Source organism: Notechis scutatus, chromosome 15 (genome assembly GCF_049901735.1).
Source record: "Notechis scutatus isolate UNSWTSFEM ecotype Mainland chromosome 15, rNotScu1.2, whole genome shotgun sequence".
Taxonomy (NCBI): Eukaryota; Metazoa; Chordata; class Lepidosauria; order Squamata; family Elapidae; genus Notechis; species Notechis scutatus.
The window spans coordinates 2927332-2948429 of NC_142023.1; the positions used below are offsets into that span (position 1 = coordinate 2927332).

At 45.3% G+C, this 21098-nt stretch overlaps 1 protein-coding gene across 4 annotated transcripts in view; it reads left to right on the top strand.

The window, feature by feature from the left end:
• Positions 1–21098, top strand: part of NEK6 (NIMA related kinase 6) — an 84332-nt gene that overhangs the window by 22133 nt on the left and 41101 nt on the right. Inside the window, exons 1-2 of one of the 4 annotated variants that reach the window (XM_087944026.1) lie at positions 10684–11144; positions 15221–15342. In XM_087944026.1, the coding sequence (XP_087800152.1) occupies positions 15253–15342 (90 nt within the window). In that variant the 5' untranslated portion in view covers positions 10684–11144; positions 15221–15252. Of the gene's footprint in view, positions 1–10683; positions 11200–15220; positions 15343–21098 lie in introns of those variants that run through there. The other 3 variants (XM_087944028.1, XM_087944029.1, XM_087944025.1) reach the window with 3 other exon arrangements.

A 21098-nucleotide genomic window follows, 5' to 3' on the forward strand; every position in this document is an offset into this window, starting at 1 on the left:
CCTTCCTTCCTTATTAGCTGATGCCTTCCAGCAGAGCATAAACTGATACGGGGTTCTGACATCATCCGATTATTTTTGCAATACCTGTAACTTTTTCCCCAGGATTGTCCGATATCAAGCAGAATCTTTCGTTTCCTTCTGGGAGATTCTTGAGATTATATATATATTATATATATATATTTGACGGCACAATCTACAAGTGTTTGGGGTGGGTTTATTCAATGCAACACAACTATATATATATTTTCATTTTAGAGACCATGGCCGTTCTTGGCCACAGGTTCAGGTGGACCTCCAAAAGATGTTAGCATTAAAAAAAAGTTGTGGTCCCTCCCACCATAGGTAAAGCACAACCTCAGAAGCCACCTGTCCATGTTCAACTTGGGATGTAGACTTGATGGACGATGTGGATTATCCAAACTCATCCAGAGGGATCATGCCAATGGCGTTGAGATGATTTAAGATAGCTATTTCCTTAGTGTAGATTCGAAAAAAGGAAAAATAAAAACCTTTAGATTAAGTGGCCGTTGAGAAGAAGAAGAAAAATAGTAGCGTATGAATGCCATTTTGTCCAGCCGAATGTTGTTGCTGCGCTAATCTTTACCTCCTCCGTTCCCAAATAGAAATGTTATTATGTGGGAATCTGTGAGCATAGCAGGAATTTTATTCTCCTGCCCCGGAGAATGTTTTATAAATGTTCTGCATGCCTGGACAACAATCCTTTTTGAGAGTCAATAGAAAGTCACATATAATTTAGAGTTCTTAGCACATACAACAATAGGTCTGGGAAGGGACCTTGGAGGTCATTTAGTCCAGTGGTTGCCAACCGGTGGGCTAGGGACCACTGGTGGTCTACGAGAAAATTTTGGTGGTCCGCAGAGAAATGTTAGCCCCAAAGCAATTAATCCAGGCTGCGCAGGAACACAAGGATGCACCACCCATATGGCCTGCAGGAACACAAGGCTTGTGCCGCTTGCATTGCAAACAATACGAGGAGGGAGGGAGGGAGGAGAGGAGAGAGAGAGAGAGAGAGAGAGAGAGAGAGAGAGAGAGAGAGAGAGAGAGAGAACAGCCCCAGGTCTGGAGGTAGCTGATGAGGAAGAGGAGAAACAGCTGGGTTCAGTTCTTGATGCACAGATATGCAAAAGGCAGAGGAGAGGAGAGGAGCGGAAATCTATGGGCCGGTCCTTGGAACGGAATAGCCACCGCTGCTAGCAGAAGCGCCACCCTAGCTCTGGGGATCCAAGGCAGGGGACAGAGATGAATAGATGTGATAGACAACTATTCATCTTCTGGCCGGGGACTTGTTAGCTGGCGTTGAGAGAGAAACTTTTGGCCAGCACTCCTAATTAAGGAAATCTTTGAGTTAACTTGAGAGGGTTTGTTGTGTTTGGGGAGCTGGGTCAGAACAATATCCCCAGACGTAAAACAGTGCTGTGGGACGAAGAGTGATGGCCCAAGGGAAAAATCTCTCTGTGTGTCTGGTTGTTTTGGCATGCAATGCCCTATAGCGGCGGTCCCAATGGGGCAGAGATGGAACAATTTATATCCAGAATGTGAGGGGGTCTGTGGAAATTTTCTCAGTCCTCTTTCTGATCTGTGCAATATACAGATCCTCAGTGGAAGGCAGGCTGGTTGTGATTAAAACATATAAAGAAGTAAAACATATGAAGAACGGCTGCAGGATCTGGGTTTGGCCAGTCTAGAGGAAAGAAGGACTAGGGGGAAAATGAGAGCAGCCTTCCAGTACTTGAGGGGCTGCCATAAAGAGGAAGGGGTCCAATTATTCTCCAAAGGACCAGAAGGCAGGACAAGTAATAATGGATGGAAACTGATCAAGGAGAGAAGCAACCTGGAATTAAGGAGGAATTTCCTATCAGGGAAGACAATCAACCAGTGGAACTACTTGCCACCAGAAATGGTGGGTGCTTCATCACTGGAGGTTCTTAAGAAAAGACTAGACAATCATTTATCTGAAATGGTATAGGTTCTGCTGCTTGAACAGGGGGCTGGACTAGAAGACCTCCAAGGTCCCTTCCAGCTCCTATTCTACTCTACTCTACTCTATTCCATTCTATTCTCTATCTCTCTACTCTATTCATTCTATTCTTCATTCTACTCTACTCTATTCTATTCTATTCTACTCTACTCTACCCTACTCTAATCTAATTCCATTCCTTATTCTATTCCATTCCATTCCTTCCTTCCCTATTCTACTCTACTCTACTCTACTCTATTCTATTCTACTTATTCTACTCTACTCTACTCTACTCTACTCTATTCTAATTCCACTCCTTATTCTATTCCATTCCATTCCTTCCTTCCCTATTCTATCTTTCTCTACTCTATTCTTACTCTACTCTACTCTACTCTACTCTACACTCTACTCTACTCCCGGTTCTGTGGATGTGGCTTGGTGGGCCTGGCTTGGTGGGCGTTGTGTGGCTTGTTGGGCATGGCTTGTTGGGGAAGGTTACTGCAAAATCCCATTTTCTACCCACCCCACTAACCTGCTTTCCAGCTCTGTTCTCCTGTGCAGGGCAACCAAAAGAGACCCACCCCATCAACTGGGACTCGGGAGGTGGAGAATAGATGGGGGCGAGGCCAGTCAGGGGTGGTATTTGCCAGTTCTCTGAACTACTCACAATTTCCGCTACTGGTTCTCCAGAACTGGTCCGAACTGGCTGAGTACCACCTCTGGGACCATGGTGAAACCATGCCATTTGCCCAGGGCGGCGGGAGCGAGTTTTAAAAGGAAAAAGGGGAGGGGGAAAAACAAAATAAGTCCAAAGCAGCAAAATTATGAGCAGGCTAATAAGGATTTGCTACTAAGATGCATTTCTTCAATTATCGGAGAATGCTGAAGTCCAACCTTTGGGGTGTTCGTCTGTCCAGGCTGGGCCTTGCCATCCGTGTTAAGATGAATTGTTCTGCTGGCAACAACGACTTTTCCAGCCGCCTCTGTAGCTCTTCAAGTATCTAATAAGTTCCCTCAGGATTTGGGGCTGTAGTTCCTTTTCTTTCTTTTCCACGGAAAACAGATTCTTTCTTGCCGAGCAGCTCCTCTAATATTCTGAGCTACAACAGACCACAGAGACCGTTGTGTTGGTTAATGGAACTACATTTATAACTCAAAGGAAGCCTTGTTCCTTTGGCACCAGCCGTGGTGTAAACAACCCTCAGATGAAGTAGACGCCACCGTGAATTTGTTTTTTTTTCCACGAACCTTTTTGATGCCAAGCTGCCTTTTCCTTTCGCTCCTGGTCTTCAGATAGACAGCAGGAAAAACCGCCACACAATGCTGTTTTCATTTTCCACCACAGAATTTCAGAATCAGAATAGAGCTGGAAGGGACCTTGGAGGTCTTCTAGTCCACCCCCCTGCTCAAGCAGGAGACCCTATACCATCTCGGACAAATGGCTGTCCAGTCTCTTCTTTAAAACCTCCAATGATGAAGCACCCACAATTTCTGGTGGCAAGTTGTTCCACTGGTTAATTGTCCTCCCTGTTAGGAAGTTTCTCCTTAATTCTAGGTTGTTTCTCTCCTTTAGGGGTTTCCACTCCTTGTTTCTTGTCCTGCCTTCTGGTGTTTTGGAGAACAATTTGACCTCTCTCTTCTTTGTAGCAGCCCCTCAAATACTGAAATACTGCTATCATGTCACCCACAATTCTTCTATCCTATTCTGCCATTCTATTCTGTTCTGTCCTGTCCTGTCCTGTCCTGTCCTGTCCTATTCTAACATTTGAAGGCCTTTCAAGAGTGAGGTGATGGCCTCTCACTTTTACTCATCATGAACAAAAACTTGAAACCGAACGTGTAGAAAGAAGCCAACGTTTCTTCAAGCCATTGACGGGTTAAAAACGCACCGAAGTCTCTTTTGATGCTTAACCCAGGTTTTACTTTACAGGAGAAAGGATTTTCAAATGTCCGAGATGAGATTTGGCACATGACAAATGAGATTAGGGAATATTTTTGCTTCTAGACAAGGAGCTTATCCCCTTATTTTCATATTTCAAGGATAGGAGACGCTTCGCACAGTATCTGAATCTGGGTAAAGTCTCTGATTCATTATTTTTTCGGTTTTGGGCACTGTGCAAATGCTGAAACGGGGGCTCAAAATACATTTTGAAGGGTTCCTGTCAACTTAATCTTCCAGAGAAATTTATGGAGGCTGATTGGGGCCATCTCATGGACAGACATAGATAAGAGTTATATGAATAGAATATTGGATCGTAAATAGGGCAACATATAGGATCAGACACAATGGCAACGAAGCATCAAGTTTGCATTTTTAGGTATAGTTTGTTTGAAGGGAATAATAAAAAGAAGAGAGGAGAACAAGAAGAGAAGAGAAGATAGAATAAAATTAAGAATAGAATAAAATGAATGGAATATAGAAGGGAACAAGAATAGAATAGAATAAAATAGAAGACAGAATAGAATGGAATATAGAAGAGAAGAGAATAAAATAGAAGAGAATAGAGAATAGAATAGAATGGAATGGAATGGAATAAAATAGAAGAGAATAGAATGGAATATAGAAGAGAAGACAGAATAGAATAGAATTAAGAATAGAATATAATGGAATGGAATAGAGAAGATAATGGAATATAGAAGAGAATAGAATAAAATAGAGAATGGAATAGAATGGAATATAGAACAAGAATAGAATAAAATAGAAGAGAATAGAATGGAATATAGAAGAGAAGAGAAAATAGAAGAGAAGAAAATAAAATAAAAGAGAAGAGAGAAGAGAAGAGAGAATAGAATAGAAGAAAGTAGAAGAAAATAGAATGGAATGGAATAAAATAGAAGAGAATAGAATGGAATATAGAAGAGAGAATAGAATAGAGTAGAATAGAATAGAATGGAATGGACTATAGAAGGCAGGAGAACAAGAATAGAATAGAATAAAATAAAATAGAAGAGAATAGAGAGTAGAATAGAATAGAATAGAATAGAATACCAGAGTTGGAAGGGACCTTCTAGGTCATCTAGTCCAGCCCCCCTGCCCAAGCAGGAAGACCCTACTGTCAACTCATAAAACATTCCTATGCTGGTTTTAGTAGTTGCCATAAAAAGGGGGGGGGAAGGAAGGAAATCTGGAACAGCAGTTGAAATCAAAAGTACATTCCAACTCTTATCTTTAAAAGATTGTAGCTAAACTACCAGAGCTTTTGCCCGCAGATATATTTAATTGGAGAACGTGATTGATGACACCCAGCCTGTGAATGGGCTCAATTGGAGAATCTGGTTATGACACACCCAGGGCAGTCACAGGGGACTGTAAATAACGTATGCCAGAGTTGGCTTCATATAGGGCAGGGACAGTATGTCTCCTCCAATAAATCCTTGGAAGTTTTTTTGAAGTTTGGCTTGAGAATCATGCTTTGGTTAGGGCGATTGCTGGAATCCTGACACTTCTCCCAACCCGTCATGCTCAAAAAAATCCACTCCGTAGTCTTGGGAAAAGAAAAATTGAGATATTGATTTAGTAGTTGCCATAAAAAAAAGAAGCGGGGAGGAAAATATCTGGAAGAGCAGTGCAGCAGTTTGAAAGCGAAAGTACATTCCAACTCTTCTCTTTAAAAGATTGTAGCTAAACTACCAGAGTTTTTGCCCATGAATACGTTTAATTGGAGAACGTGATTGATGACACCTGGCCCGTGAAGGTGCTCAATTGGAGAATCTGATTTATGACACACCCAGGGGGAGGGAGGAAACATGGTCACCGGGGACTGTAAATGACGCCGGCCGAAGTTGGCTTCATACAGGGCAGGGCCAGTATGTCGCCTCTAATGAATCCTTTGCAGTTTTTTGAAGTTTGGCTCGAGAATCATGATTTAATAAGGGCAATTGCTGGAATCCTGACACCGACACCATTTCTGACCGATGGCAGTCCAGTCTCTTTTTGGAAGCCTGCAGAAAATTGACTGTTCGCACTGTCGGAAAATTTCTCATTTCCATGTAGAATCTCTGCTTGATTAACAGATTAACAGAGTTGGAAGGGACCTGGTAGGTCATCTAGTCCAACCCCCCCCCAAGCAGGAGACCCTACGCCCTTTCTGACAGATGGCAGTCCATTCTCTTCTTGAAAGCTTCCAGGGATGAAGCTCCCACAACTTCCAAGGGCAACTTCTGTTCCATGGGTTGATTGTTCTCACTGTCAGAAAATTTCTCCTCATTTTCAGGTTGAATCTCCCCTTGGTCAGTGCCCATCCATTCTTACTTGCCTGGCTTTCTCGTGGCCATTGGATCAGAATACAGACTCTTTGACAACCGGCTCCCATTTAACAACGGTCACAGTGCCCTGGGATCAGTTAATTTAAAAAGCCCCGTTGTTTTGGTTCCAGCACCCGGAAATCTTTATTAATGGGGAAAAAAGGGCGTGGCCTACAGATGGGAGGAAAACCTTGCTTTTTTTTTTTAAAGCAGTGGCTTTTTGCCGATGCAAATTCGCGCCACATCTAGTTAAATTATAACTTGCCTTCCGGCTGTGCTGACCTTGGGAAGTTGAGAAGAACTTGAGCAAATGATAAAAGGATCCATTCAAAGCCGATTTTAACAGTGAAAGGGTGACTCATCGCAGCTAGACCAACAGCGAGAAGCAGAAAAAACCCCAGCAGATCCCAGCAGATAATGCGAATTTATAAATAGAGCGGACGCCACAAAAGTTAGCTCATGACATCCTTCTAGACTTCCTGGTTGACCAGAGAAGAAATCTGGGGGTTTGAAGGGGAGGGCAGCAGATTTCAGAAGGGGTGGGGGGAATTAAAAGAAAAGGCACATAAAATATCTTGGATCCAGATTCCACCCCGTGTCCATGAAAATCTCCTTGCTCGCATCTTTTTAAGAGAATCCACTGAACTGATTTTTCTGGACTAGGTAAGCATGCAAATTAGCGATGCCATTGGAGGTGTGTGTGTGTGCGCCTTAATATAGCAGTAAATGTGAGAGGGATCTTGGAGACTTGATGGACAACAATCTACCAGCCTATAAAGCCTTAGTAAGGCCCCACCTAGAGTCCTGCATCCAGTTTTGGTCACCACATTACAAAAAAGAGGTTGAGACTCTAGAAAAAGTGCAGAGAAGAGCAACCAGGATGATGAGTCGACTGGATAATAAAACATATGAAGAACAGATTCAGGAACTGGGCATGGCTGGTCTAGTGAAGAGAAGGACCAGGGGAGACAGGAGAGCAGCCTTCCAATATTTGAGGGGCTGCCCCAGAGAGGAGGAAGGGGTCAAGCTATTTTCCAAAACACCCGAAGGCCAGACAAGGAACAATGGTTGGAAGCTGAACAAGGAGAGATTCAACCTGGAAATAAGGAGAAGTTTTCTGACCATGAGAACAATCAACCTACAGAGCAGAAGTTGCCTTCAGAAGTTGTGGGAGCTTCATCATTGGAGGCTTTCAAGAAGAGTCTGGACTGCCATCTGTCAGAAATGGTGCTTGGGTGGGGGGTTGGACTAGATGACCTACAAGGTCCCTTCCAACTCTGTTCATCTGTTCATCTGTTATCTGGATCTTCTAGGCCAGGGAAAGAATCCCCTCCCCTCCACAAAAATATATATATGCTGATTTAAATATTTCTGCTCCTGTGGATTGCAAGTTTTGGCCCCTGAAAACGAGGCTGGGGGAGATTTACAGCACGCCCACTGCCTGGCTTTACCGAAGTGGGGTTTTATTGTGTGAACGAAGCCCAACATCTCACTGTCTTTCAGTTGAAAGATTAATCTTGCCGGCTAAAGGCAGGAACGTAAACAGGAGCCGAGTGGCAGGTCTGTTTCAGAGCGAACGGGAAGCTTGCCACGAATGTTCAAACCATAGGGGAGTGGCGTTGGTTTTGTGTGGTTGTTAGGAACCGCATCACGTTGGGTTGGCTTGCATTGTGGGGGGAGGGGGGCGGAATTCCAGGAAGAATTCACACCTTCCTGAAGCAACACCGGTTGTGGCGAAGAGACCGGAGGAAGTGAGTGGGGGCTTTGAGGTCATCTGCATTACCTCATTTCCGAGTAGAATTGGGAGTTGAGTCAATACCGTGTTTCTCATATAAGGCCAGGTCTTTTTTTTTTTTTTTTTTTGAGCCTCGAAAAAACGGTTAGGCCGTCTTTTCGGGGGTGACGTAATTCCCCCCCCCCCTTGCATCCTTGGGCAGGCGGGCGGTGACGGCTTGGATGTTGACCTCGGTGTTGGTGGGGCACTTCGTATCGGGAGACCTTCCACCACCGTTGCTTTCCCTTCTCCCGTGCTGCCGCGGCATTTGGAGCAACGGTGTGGCGTTTGGCGCAGCCACGCGGGGCCGTCCAGGGCTCCTCCCTGCAACCGGAGCCCGGTGGAGACACTCAGCTTCAGGCGCTCCTGTCGCCGCCTTCCCGGGCATCGTTCGAAGGCAAAGCCCATTCTTTTAAAAACGACACCCTACTACCGGTACGACAAAGCCTCCCCTGCCCGTGAGGGCAGCCCAACCCCACATGGGGAGGTGAATCTCCCGGGGCCGCAGCGCAGGATCAGCCCACCCTGGGAGAAGCGACCAGCCGCCATCCCTGCCTGGCGCCGGGCAGAGCATGAAGAGCTTCTCCTGGGGCGCCCAACGCAGCTGACAGGCGGGCCCTCCTGCCCGGCAGTGGAGCTCTGGCGAAAGCAGCGAGCGCCTCCCTGTCGGGCCCTCTGCTCATCCCGCCAGGGCCGCGCCAGAGCCGTGCGGGCTTGCCAGAGCTGGGAAAGCGAGCCGTGGGTGTACACCCGCCTGCCAAGCGAAAGAGCCGGGCCGACCCAAACTTGGCTTCCTTCCCAAGTCCCTCCAGCCCGACCCCGAAGGGGCCACTGGGAGAGGCCGCCCGAGGCAGTGGTAGCGCCCACCCATCCATGGACAGGGAGGCAAGGCGACGACCTGCGCCATGTCCTCCTCCGAGCTGAGCCCCGCCGAGTGAGCGCCTCTGCCCGATGCCCGTGCCACTGCAGCGTTTGGAGCTGCCGGCGCGTTTGGAGATGCATGGGGACGGGCTGGGTGAGGGTTGGAAAGGCCGGGCGGCTTCGGGCTCTCTCCGCCAGACCCGCTGGCCAGGGAAGCAGTGCCTGAAGCCGAGTGTCTCCGCCAGGCTCCGGTTGCAGGGAGGAGCCCTGGTTGGCTGCGCGTGGCTGTGCCAAACGCCGCGGCGTTGCTCTAAACGCCGCGGCAGCACGGGGAGAAGGGAAAGCAACGGTGGCAGAAGGTCTCCCGATACGACGTGCCCCACCAATGCCGAGGTCAACGCAGGCAGCACCATATCCGGGTGTGCAACACAAGTACTTCCTAACGGCAAGCCCCCCCGCCATTCCCCCCCCCCATTTCTCATGTTTTAATATAGGCCTTAATTTGGGGGAAGGGGCTTAATTTCATTTCATGCCTATAAAACATGCTGGGACTTCCTATTGGGGGAGGCCGTATTGTTGGAGAAACAGGGTAAGTTTAAGGGTTTTTAAAAATTATTATTATCAATTCATATCAAAACTCTCTCCGTGTCAGATCCGCGTATCTGCTATTCTTCAATGGAAGGAAGGGGTGAGGCGGTGGATACAAGCAATCCTTTTTTATGTAACCTGACTATAACAGATTTGTAACAGATAATCAGGGACCTTGTAGGTCATCTAGCCCAACCCCCTGCCCAAACAGGAGACCCTACATCATTTCTGACAGGTGGGAGTCCAATCTCTTCTTGAAAGTCTCAAGTGATGGCGCTTCCACAACTTCTGAAGGCAATTGTTCTCCCTGTTGGGAAATTCCTCCTTATTTCCAGGTTAAATCTCTCCTTGTTCAATTTCCATCCATTATTCCTTGTCTGGTCTTCGGGTGCTTTGGAAAATAGCTTGACACCCCCACCCTCTCTGTGGCAGCCCCTCAAATATTGGAGAACTGCTATTCCAATATCCTAATTCTTGTACTGAATCTAGATTTACAATTGTGGGCTGGAGCCTGCCAGACGCCTGGAAACTTGCCACCTCTTGGAGAGAGAGAGAAAGAGAAGAGGCCATAAAAATTCCAGCTCTGAAAGAAACTTCCTGGGAATCTTTTCTCAACTACTATTCCCAGGGGGGGAAAAAGGGGGGGAGAATTAACATGTTGCTTTTTTGTATTGACGAAATCCACATCGGACTAAGGGGAGGGGTTCTAACTCCCTTTATCTAAGCTGCATGCCTGGAAGGATATCAGATCCTGCTTGGAATGTGGACTGACTGTCTTCCTTTTCAATAAAGAAACCCTAAAGAACCCTAACCCTAACATACTGTAAGTTCTTTTATACATTGCAAACCTATGGCAAGCATGCCACAGGTGGCACACAGAACTGCGGGCACACGAACCCCAGCCAAACTTACCTGCACTGCGCACGTGCGCGCCTCCCAGGTGATTTTCAGCCTGTTTGAGGCCGTTTTCGCCCTCCTGGAGGCTCGAGGAAGCCTCTGCAGCCTCGGGAGGCTGAAAACGGGCCTTTTGGAAATACCAGAAGTGACGAAACGGGCCCGTTTTTCGGCCTCCCGAGGCTGCAGAGGCTTCCCTCGAGCCTCCAGGAGGCGAAAATGGCCTCAAATAGGCGGAAAATCACCTGGGAGGCGCGCACATGTGCGGTGCAGGTAAGAGAGGGGCAGGGGTGTTGTGCACGCATGCGCACGGGGGGCAGGCACATTGTAATGTGGGTGCTGCCACGCGCATGCTTTTGGCACGCCACAACGAAAAGGTTCGCCGTCACTGTTCTAAGAGCTTTTCAAGGCTCAGGAATAGCTTTACGTGTTCTCCCAATGCGGGACACGCCAGTGACCTTGATTGCTTTTCTTTGGAAAACGCTCACTATCTTCAAGGGATGCCTTATCTTTAATGTTCTTCCTGTTAAATGGCTCTGTTTGTAGATGTTTCTGAGTCACCTGGGATTGCCTTCTGAGAAAACCCCGCAGAGGACTTCAGACTACGAGAGCGTTTACAGTAAATAGGTTCCCATTGTTTGAAAAGGGCCGTCAAATGCTTCATTATTCAGTTCAGGGTGATTTGGCATTTTCTGCATAACAACCGCCTGCTTCCAGAGTCCAGGTTAGGGCAAGGAAGAGCTGCTTGTTCGGTCTTTACTCTTTGCTCGCAGTTTACAAGAGGAAGGGAGAAAGTAGTCAAATGTAAGCTTGTTATCAGATTCCCACAACGGATGAACGGCTGCAAAGGTTGACGGAGGTAGCCGAGATGGCTAAATTGGCAACTTTGATTAAAGGAGGGGGTGGGGGAGGGAAACCACAATTACTTTTAGTTTCTACTTGGAAACCACTTCTGGACTTTGTGCTTGAGGTGGGGGAAAAATATGAAACTTTGATGTTGGGTTTTGCCGATCGGATAGGTCTGTTTGTTACAGGAAATGGCTAGTTTATATTACTATGGAAAAGTGAAAAGTTAAGGTTTGATGCTGTTGTTTTATTCTACTGCACCAAAAGGAGTCAGGAGTCAATAAAACGAGGCTCGCTATTGAAGCTGCCCCTTTGGCTGTCACTCCAGAAAGTTTTTTTTTTTTTAAAAAAATACAAATGGTGGCAAAGCCAGACCGGTTGACATATGGTAAAATTTTATCTCTCAACTCTGGTGAGCCAATACTAAAGCCAAGGGAAGAACTCGAATCAGAAAGTTACGTTTGCCCTTGGTTTACTTTAACAACTGAAGGAAAGATTTAAACCGGATTTTAAAAAATGCTAGGGATTTGACTTTGTTAAAAAAAAAAAAAATGAATGGGAAATTTCATTATGTGGCAACAATGAACATATTATCACCGAGATCTGTAAAATGTCGATGAAATTGAATTTGGAAAACGAATGTGTAAAAAAACATGGTATGATTCAGCGGGCAAGGAATTTTGGATGCAATGTCATGCTTGAACAGTGGGAAAATATGTGGATGAAGGGTTTAAAATTAACATTAAATTATAAACCAAAAGAAAATTTCGGTAAGATGACGTATCATTGGTATTTAACACAAGTTAACTATTGTGCAACTATTTACAAAGTCTGCTCTACTATTACTATGAATCTTCTCATACCTCCTTTATCACCCATCCCCTCCCACTTGTAACTGTATGGCTGTAACTTTGTCACTTGTATCCTTACGATTTATATTGACTGTTTCCTAGTATGATTTGATTGCTTATTGTACCCCGTGACTATCATTAAGTGTTGTACCTGATGATTCTTGACTCTTGGAGAATGTACCTTTTCTTTTATGTACCCTGAGAGCATTTGCATCAAGACAAATTCCTTGGGTGTCCAACCACACTTGGCCAATAAAGAATTCTATTCTATTCAAGCTATCTAAAATGTATAAAACCTCCTTCACTTCTCTTCCCCCGCTTTCCTCCCACTGCTTTTCTATTTACTTTTGCACATTGCACTTTACAATATTTTATATTTATAACAGTGTTAAACCGAAAAAGTAAAAAGTTGAGGTTTGATGCTATTATCTTATTCTACTGCATCAGTCAACACCTTTTCTTTCTTTTTTCCTTTTGCCCTACCCTTTTCCCTTCCTTCCTTTCCCATATTTTCTTTTGTATTTTATATTATATAATAATAATAATAATAATAATAATAATAATAATAATAATAATAATAACAACAACAACAACAACAACAACAACAACAACAACAACAACAACAACAACAACAACAACAACAACAACAACAACAACAACAACAACAACAACACAGCAAGTAATTGGGCTCTACCAGGAGGAAGTGTGTATATTACTATCGCTTTTGTTGCCGGAATTCTTCAGCATGACGGATGAGATTTAAAGGTTGAGCCACTGAAATTGTCACAAGAATACTAACCGACAAGTGAAATTGTCTTTACAAGATCTCGTGGCATAAGTGCTGCAAGATAACAGACCATAAAAGTCACTTGGGAATAAGTGGCCCAGGGTGTTTAGTGATCCCCATCCAGACCAGAGGTGGGTGTTCAGCAGGTTCTGACCGGTTCTGCAGAACCGGTAGCGGAAATTGTGAGCACCTTGGAGAACCGGCCAATCCCACCTCTGAGTGGCCCCGCCAACCCCATCTCTTCTCTGCCTCCCATTGAGTCCCAGCTGATCGGCTGGGTCTCCTTTGGTTGCCCTGCCCAGGAGAACGGAGCTGGAAAGCAGGTTAGTGGGGTGGGGAGGGAAGGGGGAGTTTGTAATAAGGTTCCTCCAGGAGTGGGGAGGGAAGGGGGATTTTTCAGTAATCTTCCCCTGCCATGCCCACCAAGCCACGCCCGCCAAGTCACATCCACCAAGCAGTACCAATAGTAAAAAAATTGAATCCCACCACTGATCCGGACACCAGTCGGAGGACATGGTTTTGAAAATATTGGGAGTCTTGCAAAGCATCTTGACAGATGATGGTTTATGGGCAAAATGAGAAAACGTGGTTCAATAGCAGCAGGTCAAGAAAAGGTTTACGGTTTTGATGCCTCTGGTTGGTCATGGTTTTCTTTTAAAGTGAGCTCTTAAAAGTTCCCCTCCAGATCATATCTGGAAGATGTATTGAAAGTGGAAAAGCTTAATTAATAAATGCACAGGCCAATACTTGTGTCACCCCAAAGTATTTTGACTTCAGGAAAAATGGATTTCCATGTAGTTGACAAGAGGTGGAGGAAATGCCAGAACCAGGTTTCAATTCTTGTTTCGGCTGTGTTTTTTTCTGGAACTTGGTTAAATTGAACCTTTTTCCCCTCCTCCCTTCTCTCTTTCTCTCTTTCCTCCTGACAAGGTGTTGTTGTTTTTTTCCATCTTTGAAACTGCCTGACCTAAAATCAAAATGGTCCCAAGAGCAGCCAAAGACATTTGGTTTGTGTGTCAGGTTTTTCATTTCTCTCTGCAAAGATTTATTGGTGTTGTTTTTTTTTTCCTTGGTTGACACCGTAGGTGGGATAGCTATAATACGGTGTTTGCGAGCTCCTTTGCAGATCTACCTGCAGAAATGCTTCCTTAGTCCTTGGTTGTCATGCTCTTAAGTGGGAAATTATTTATTTTCTGTTTCGCTACTTGCCTGATTCTCCTTACCTTGTGCTATCCCAACCTTAAGTTGACTTAAGTTCTGCGAGGTTCTTGGGTGGATGGTTGCTACCAACCCCAAGCAAATGAAAAGGAACAGCACTGAGAGAAGAAAGGAACCAATGGTCCAAGTACTGACTTTATAAGGAACATTTTTGGATATTTAGATGGTCATCAGAGCTTTGGGTAGAAAAGAGAAGGAGCTAAGGTTGAATTGTTGGGTCCATGGTATTCTCCACACTTGGTTGTTTGCAGACTTTCTGGCCAACATTACTCATTTTCCTGCAGATATTTTTTGGGTGGTTGTCTTTAGATGTTGTCCAGCAGCTGGTTCGTTACCAGCTAGGTCAGGGGTCGCCAACCTTTTGGACCTCAGGGAGCACCAAACTCATAATTTTAAATCCCAGGAACCAGAGGCTCTGGGAAACACCCCCCAAAAAAAAAATCTGCAGGAAAATTCCCCACCTCGTTTTCCTACCGATCGATCGTTCTTTATTTGGGATTGCAGGATACCGTCTCCAGCCCTGTTCTCAGGGGGAGAGAGCATGAGAGAGACTTTTGGCTTCATGCAAGGAAAACAGCAGAAGCAGCAGAAGTCTTTCTTTCTCTCCCCCAAACTCCACCAGAAATGAGTCTTTGCTGGCGCAGCCTCTTGGAGCAGGAGGCCTTGCAGGGTCCCAAAGACTCATTTCTGGCGGAGTTTGAGGGAGAGAAAGGAAGACTTTTGGTGCTTTCCTTGCATGCAGCCAAAAGCAGAAGAAGAAAGAAGCAGCCCGGTGGCCAGGCCAGGCGCATGGGGCAAGTTCCCCCCTCTGCCCTTTCCCCCCTCCCCTCACTACCTCATGTTGTTCGCAATGCAAGCGACACAAGCCTTGTGTTCCCACGCAGCCTGGATTAATTGCTTTGGGGGGACATTTCTCTGCGGACCACCAAAATTTTCTTGTGGACCACCAGTGGTCCCTGGCCCCTTGGTTGACGACTTCCTCCCTGCATTGATTGTATGACCTAGGCTGGTCATGAACCATCTGCAGGAAAGTTCTGAGAACAACAAGGACTCAACACCAGAGCTTTGCCAAGGAAAGGTCTGGAAGGAAGGGATACCTTTGATATGCCCTCTTTCAGCTCCCTTGCACCCAACCTTGTGAGTCTCTTTTCTTTGACATCCTGATGTTCTTGTTTCAGTACAGCTGAAAGACACGGCTTGGCATGTTACAATGGAAGGACAACACAACCATCCACACCACCTGGGAGACCAGAATCTGCTTTGCAAAGTGGCGAGCCCAGAATATCAGCATGACACGCAAGTAAGCAGCCATTTTGAATTCTCCTTTGGGTTTGAAGGCCACCCAGTGAGTGGGATTCAGTCGGTGTAACAACCAGTTCCGAACTGGTAGAATCCCAACCCCGAGGCCACCCACATCAGCAACTGAAACAAAAAAAGATCCCCAGAATTAGGATTTATATTCATTCTATCTGTTTCTCTTTCTCTTTCTCTTTCTCTCTCTCTTTTTCTCTTTCTCTTTCTCTTTTTCTCTTTTTCTCTTTCTCTTTCTCTTTCTCTTTCTCTTTCTCTTTCTCTTTCTCTCTCTCTCTCTCTCTCTCTCTCACACACACACACACACACACACACACTCCCAAGGGAAGAATGGTCAGTTTCCTAAATTATCTCTGGAGATTCTCAGTCATCCAGGCCATGGTTGTCCCAAAGGTGCTTTCCAAAAAGGGAAGTGGACTTCCTTGGTTTCCCCCCCCCCCTTGAAAACGCTTCACTTCTCATCTTAAGAAGCTTCTTCAGTTCTTCAATGAAGAACTTCTTGGATGGACTCCTTGAACCGAAGAAGCTTCTTGGATGAGAAGTGAAACGTTTTCAAGGGGGGAAAAAAGCCCCCTGAAATACAAGACTTCGATTGTATTTGAACAAGAGTTCCTCCATCATGTATCACATCAACGCTGTCTTAGCACCTTATATGGAGGAGGCCCAACCCTGCTGTGACGTTTTCTTAGAAAAAGTTGGGCTTATTGTTCTCCACCTGCTTTCCTTCTCATTCTTGGCCAAGCTCTGTTGAGTAGCCCCCATGTTTTCTTCATTTCTGTAAGGTCAGGCCTTCTCCTCTGTGATTCATTTGCAGCTCTTCGATCACTGGATATCATAACACATGCAATTGTGCCTTTTTACCCTGTTTTCCCCAAAAATACGACCTACCCTGAAAGTAAGTCCTAGCTTGATTTTACACGTGCGCCCAACATAAGCCCTAATTAAGATCCCGCCCATTCCAGAGTGGACAGGTAAAAATTAAGCTAGGATGGAGATGGTGGTGGGGTGCAGCTGTCCTACTACTTACCTTTGGACAGTTGTAGCCAGTCCTCGCCCACCCCGACACCTGCCTTGCCGGCCCATTTCTTCTGTAGTCACCAAGGCTTTCCTGAAGGCCTCTGTAGCTGATAACACTCCGGATCGATCCAAAGGTTCTTGAAGGCCTCTTGACAGCGAAAAGGAGGCCGGGGGTGACGCATGCAAGTGAGGTCAGTCGGGGGATTTCATAAGACCTGGAGCCTTTTTTGACGGCAAAAAAAAAATATAAGACAGGGTCTTATTTTCGGGGAAACAGGGTAGGCTGAAAAGAACACCACTGTTTTTTCTCGATTGATGGGCGACATACCATCCAGTTGTTGTCCGTAGCTGAATTATTCATTGAGCCCGAAGAAGCATTCAGCCCGTTGGTGCGGAGAGATTGTGCAAGGACCAGAGTGTGTGGCTGAGCTACTTGAGCCCAACTATGGAATTTGCACCAACAATCAGTCGCCTATAAATGCGGGTTTTTCTGCGCACAGCCCCTTCTCTCATGCAGCAATTTGTCTTATTAAGTCATTTAATAGTAATTGATCTCCTTGAATTAGCCAAGTTACGTTTTGAGCAATTAGGGTTAATTACAGTCTCATTTGGCAGAATGGGAACCCATGTAATTATTCCACGAACAAGATTAGGATGTGTTCTTACACAACAGACACACATACACACACATAGCATTGAAGAGGGCATGCTGTTATTTGTAATAACATGATTAAGGGTAATTATCGGTAGATAATTCTGGGTTCTTGTTGACTTGACTCTTATTGTCAACAACCCTGGCTATTTTTTAAAAAAAAAATATTATTATTATTTTTTGAATGAAATTTTGGCTGCTCTCCCCTTGGATTAAATCTGTAATTCTTGGAGTTGTGAAAGCAAGGCCGTGAAGATAATTGAAATTTTGGAACGGGTTTCTTTAGGAACTCTTGCAAGGTAGCGAGCAACTCTTTAAGAAGGAGGGGGGAGAAAATGTGTTAATCGAGGAAAGAATACGGTGCATTTGAGATTGGATGGAGACGGGATGCTTAAACACAACTTTAATAGCCACAAAAGTTGGTTCCACTTAGGCTTGGAAAAATTTGCTGGGTGTCACCAAGTTTGTTTTGTATTTTTAGTCATGTTTTTGGACATGTCCACAAATTTCAAAGGCGGATTAATAACTGCACCTACCCCCTTTCCTGTTTATATACAATTTTTCAGCCAGCCTATTCTTTTGTGACAAACGACTTTCTAATTAGAGAAAACGAGGACATAATTATATATGGGGCTGGCATGTAATTGCTGCCAGTGTCGTTTCTTACCAGCCCTGCAATGCTGTAGGATCGTCGAAATTTTATCGGCTGCAAGTAACTCAAATGAGGAACTTCTAATCTGCGTTTTATTGTTTTGCTGCAAAAAAAAAAAAAATTAGGTTTGTTTCTTTTAGCATATTTTTTTTTAGGGCTTGCAATTAATCTACCAAATTGATTTTGGTTAATGTTGGCTTGAGTTAGATTTATACCCACTAAGGCAATAAAACTGACTTCTGAAGGATTCCTTGTTCCCCGGAGATATGTTCAGATAAACTTTCAATGTAAACATCTTAAGCTTAAAAAACAAAAAACACTTAAATTTTGCACTGTATATTTCACTCCTGAGAATGCTGTAATTTTAAACGAGAGGCTGGTATGGAGGCATTTATAGCAGTCAATCCTTCTGTTTCTATTTTTTAAAATTTGTCCCCATCTGTTGATTGTTTTGGTGCCTCCAGAAATCATGGGCGATCCATCACTGGAGGTTTTTAAGAAGAGACTGGACCATCAGTTGTCTGAGATGGTGTAGGTTCTCCTGCTTGAGCAGGGGGCTGGACTAGAAGACCTCCAAGGTCCCTTCCAGCTTCTATTCTATTCTATAACCTTCACAAAAGCGTTGGTTGCACATAAAGTCTGTTTTTTTCCCTGCTTTACAATATTCGTGGCTGGGTTCCCACGCTACACAATTTTGTCCATATACAGGTAGTCCTCAAGTTATGACCACAGTTGAGCCCAAAACTTAAGCTGCTAAGTGAAATGTTGGCTAAGTGAGTTTCCTCCCATCGTACGACTTTCCTGACCCTCGTTGTTAAGTGAATCATTCCACTGGTTAAGATGGTAGACCCTGGGACACAGCAATGGATTCATAAGTATGAAATTCAGTTGTCAAGCCTCTGAATTTTGATCATGTGACCGTAGAGATGCTCCAACAGTCATAAATGTGAAACACAACTTTTTCCTCAGTGTCGTCGTAACTTTGAACGGTTGCTAAATGAACCATTGCAAGTCAAAGTCAGATAATGTTCAAGTAATCATGGTTAAACAGACTTAGTTTAATATGGGGTATGAACCTATGAGATGTCTGCTGGGGTGTATTTTGCTGTTCGTTGTGGAATATTTGGCTTGAAAGAAGGTTTAAAGGACAATGTATTTGTTCTTGGTGGGCCTCCCCCCACCCCTGAGGCATCCATGCTCCACTTAATGACCCGTGCAGTCGCTTAATGACTGCACTGAGGTGAGCAGAGGTGGAGATTGTTAAACAAGGTGATCCCGTGGACACCTTGCTTAAGAATCATCATGACTTGCAGTTGTAACGAGGAGGCTCGGTGACGGTCATAACTGGAGAACTATCTTTGCTCTCAGTCACTGCAGAGGGTGAATAATAAAGTTTGCTTTGCTTTGAGTCTGCCAAAGTATGCTTATCCAGGGCAAATCATGGCCTCCATCCTAACCACCATGTCTACTCAGGCAAGTGCCTACACCAGGGGTGTCCGACCTTGGCAAGTCTAGGACTTACGGACTTCATGATGGCTGGGGAATTGTGGGAGTTGAAGTCCACAAGTCCTAAAGTTGCCAAGGGTAGACACCAGAGGCGGTATTCAGCCAGTTCTGACCGGTTCTGGAGAACCGATAGTGGAAATGTTGAGTAGTTCGGAATCCCGCCTCTGACTGGCCCCGCCAACCTCATCTCTTCTCCGCCTCCCATTGAGTCCCAGATGATCGGCTGGGTCTCCTTGGGTTGCCCTGCCCAGGAGAACGGAGCTGGAAAGCAGGTTAAGTGGGGTGGGGAGGAAATGCGGATTTTGCAGTATTCTTCCCCTGCCACGCCCACCAAGCCACGGCCACAGAACCGGTAGTAAAAAAAAATTGAATCCCACCACTGATAGACCGCCCTTTCCTCACCGCCCACTAATTCTTTCTAATAATAGAAGGATGTGGAGAGATAGTTTAGCTTGTCAAAAGTGCCTTTGATTGCCTACCCTTTTTAATGTACTTACTCTCCCACTTAAGAAATTCACTATGTAAACCCACATTAGCAGCAGCTATTCAAAAGCAGCCAGAACATGGATTATTCCTCATCTCCAGGGGGGGCGTTTTTTGCAAGTTTTGACCTGACCCTGATTTGTTCCTTTGTTTGGGGCTGCGATGTGAGTTCCAGTTCTGTGGCTGCGTGGGTTTAATTAAGGCTTTTCGTCCTCCAGAGCTCTCAATCATCACCCAATCTGAATGGGTCTCAACAAGCCAACTTCTTTTTTCTTAAGCCATATTTTAAGGCATTAGAACCACAGTGCAGGAAATAACGTGCTTCCCCCACCACGGTTGGTTTCTCAGACGGAGAAGTTCCTTCGGATAACCTGTTGCTCCCTTTCCAAGGTTGACTTGCATCGGAATATTGACGTTGCGCGTGAGGTGCTCCAGATCTTCATGGTCCATCCTCTACCGTCTGCTCTATCAGATGGGCAAGCGGATGACTCCATGAGTTTGAAGAAGCCGCCTGTTGTGGCCCACCGGCGGCCGACGGAGCTTATAGCAGAGTCGGACAGTAGCTAGGAGGTTGGGGAGGAACCTGGGCTAGGCTTGGAGGCTGAGGAGGGCTTGGGTGAGGGCTCTGCATCGGAGGCAGAGATGGAGCCAGGGCAGGCTGGCAGTTAGCAGCTGCCTTTGGGCTCAGACAGCAGTGAGTGCGGGGGAGCTTCTGGAACTGGTTCCCAGCCTGCGCATGTGCAGATCTAGCAGAAGACAAGAACAATTGAGAAACCAGGGTCGATTCAGGAGTAAGGCCACACCTCGGAGATAATTGGCCCCTCCCATAGGACATAAAAGAGGAGCAAACGGGACGTGAGCCTTTGCAGGAAGCAATTAGTTCTTCTGGTCAGTTCAAGCTTTGAAAAGTTCTGTTTGACTCTGTGTCAAGCTTGGCCTTGCCCTGCATCTGGCAATTCGTTCTCTGGCAGCATTCCAAGGGTGATAATATGGTGGGTGTTTATAAACATTGCCCTGAAGGACTGTTTGGGAAGCCTTGTAAGCTGTGAATGAATGTAATTCACAGCCGTGGAAATAAAAGAGGTTTTGCTGGGACTAAGATTGTGTTTTATGCTTTCTCAGACAGCCTAAGTCAGAACACCATCTCTGCATTCTGCGATGACCCACTGGGACCCAGGAAACATGAGCTTTTTTTTTCCGGACCATCGTGGCCGAATTTCATCAACTTTGGAGATATGTGGACTTCAGCTTCCAGAATTCATCCAACCAGCATGGGAACTCTAGGAGTTGAAAGGCACACATCTTCAAATTGTTGAGGTTGAGAAACAAGTGTTCCTGCATTTTCCCCCGTTGAGGAACACCATTCTGGACCTTTTCATATTAGCTTAATGGTTTTCTGTTTTTGTTTCCTCAAATAAAACCTACCCTGAAAGTA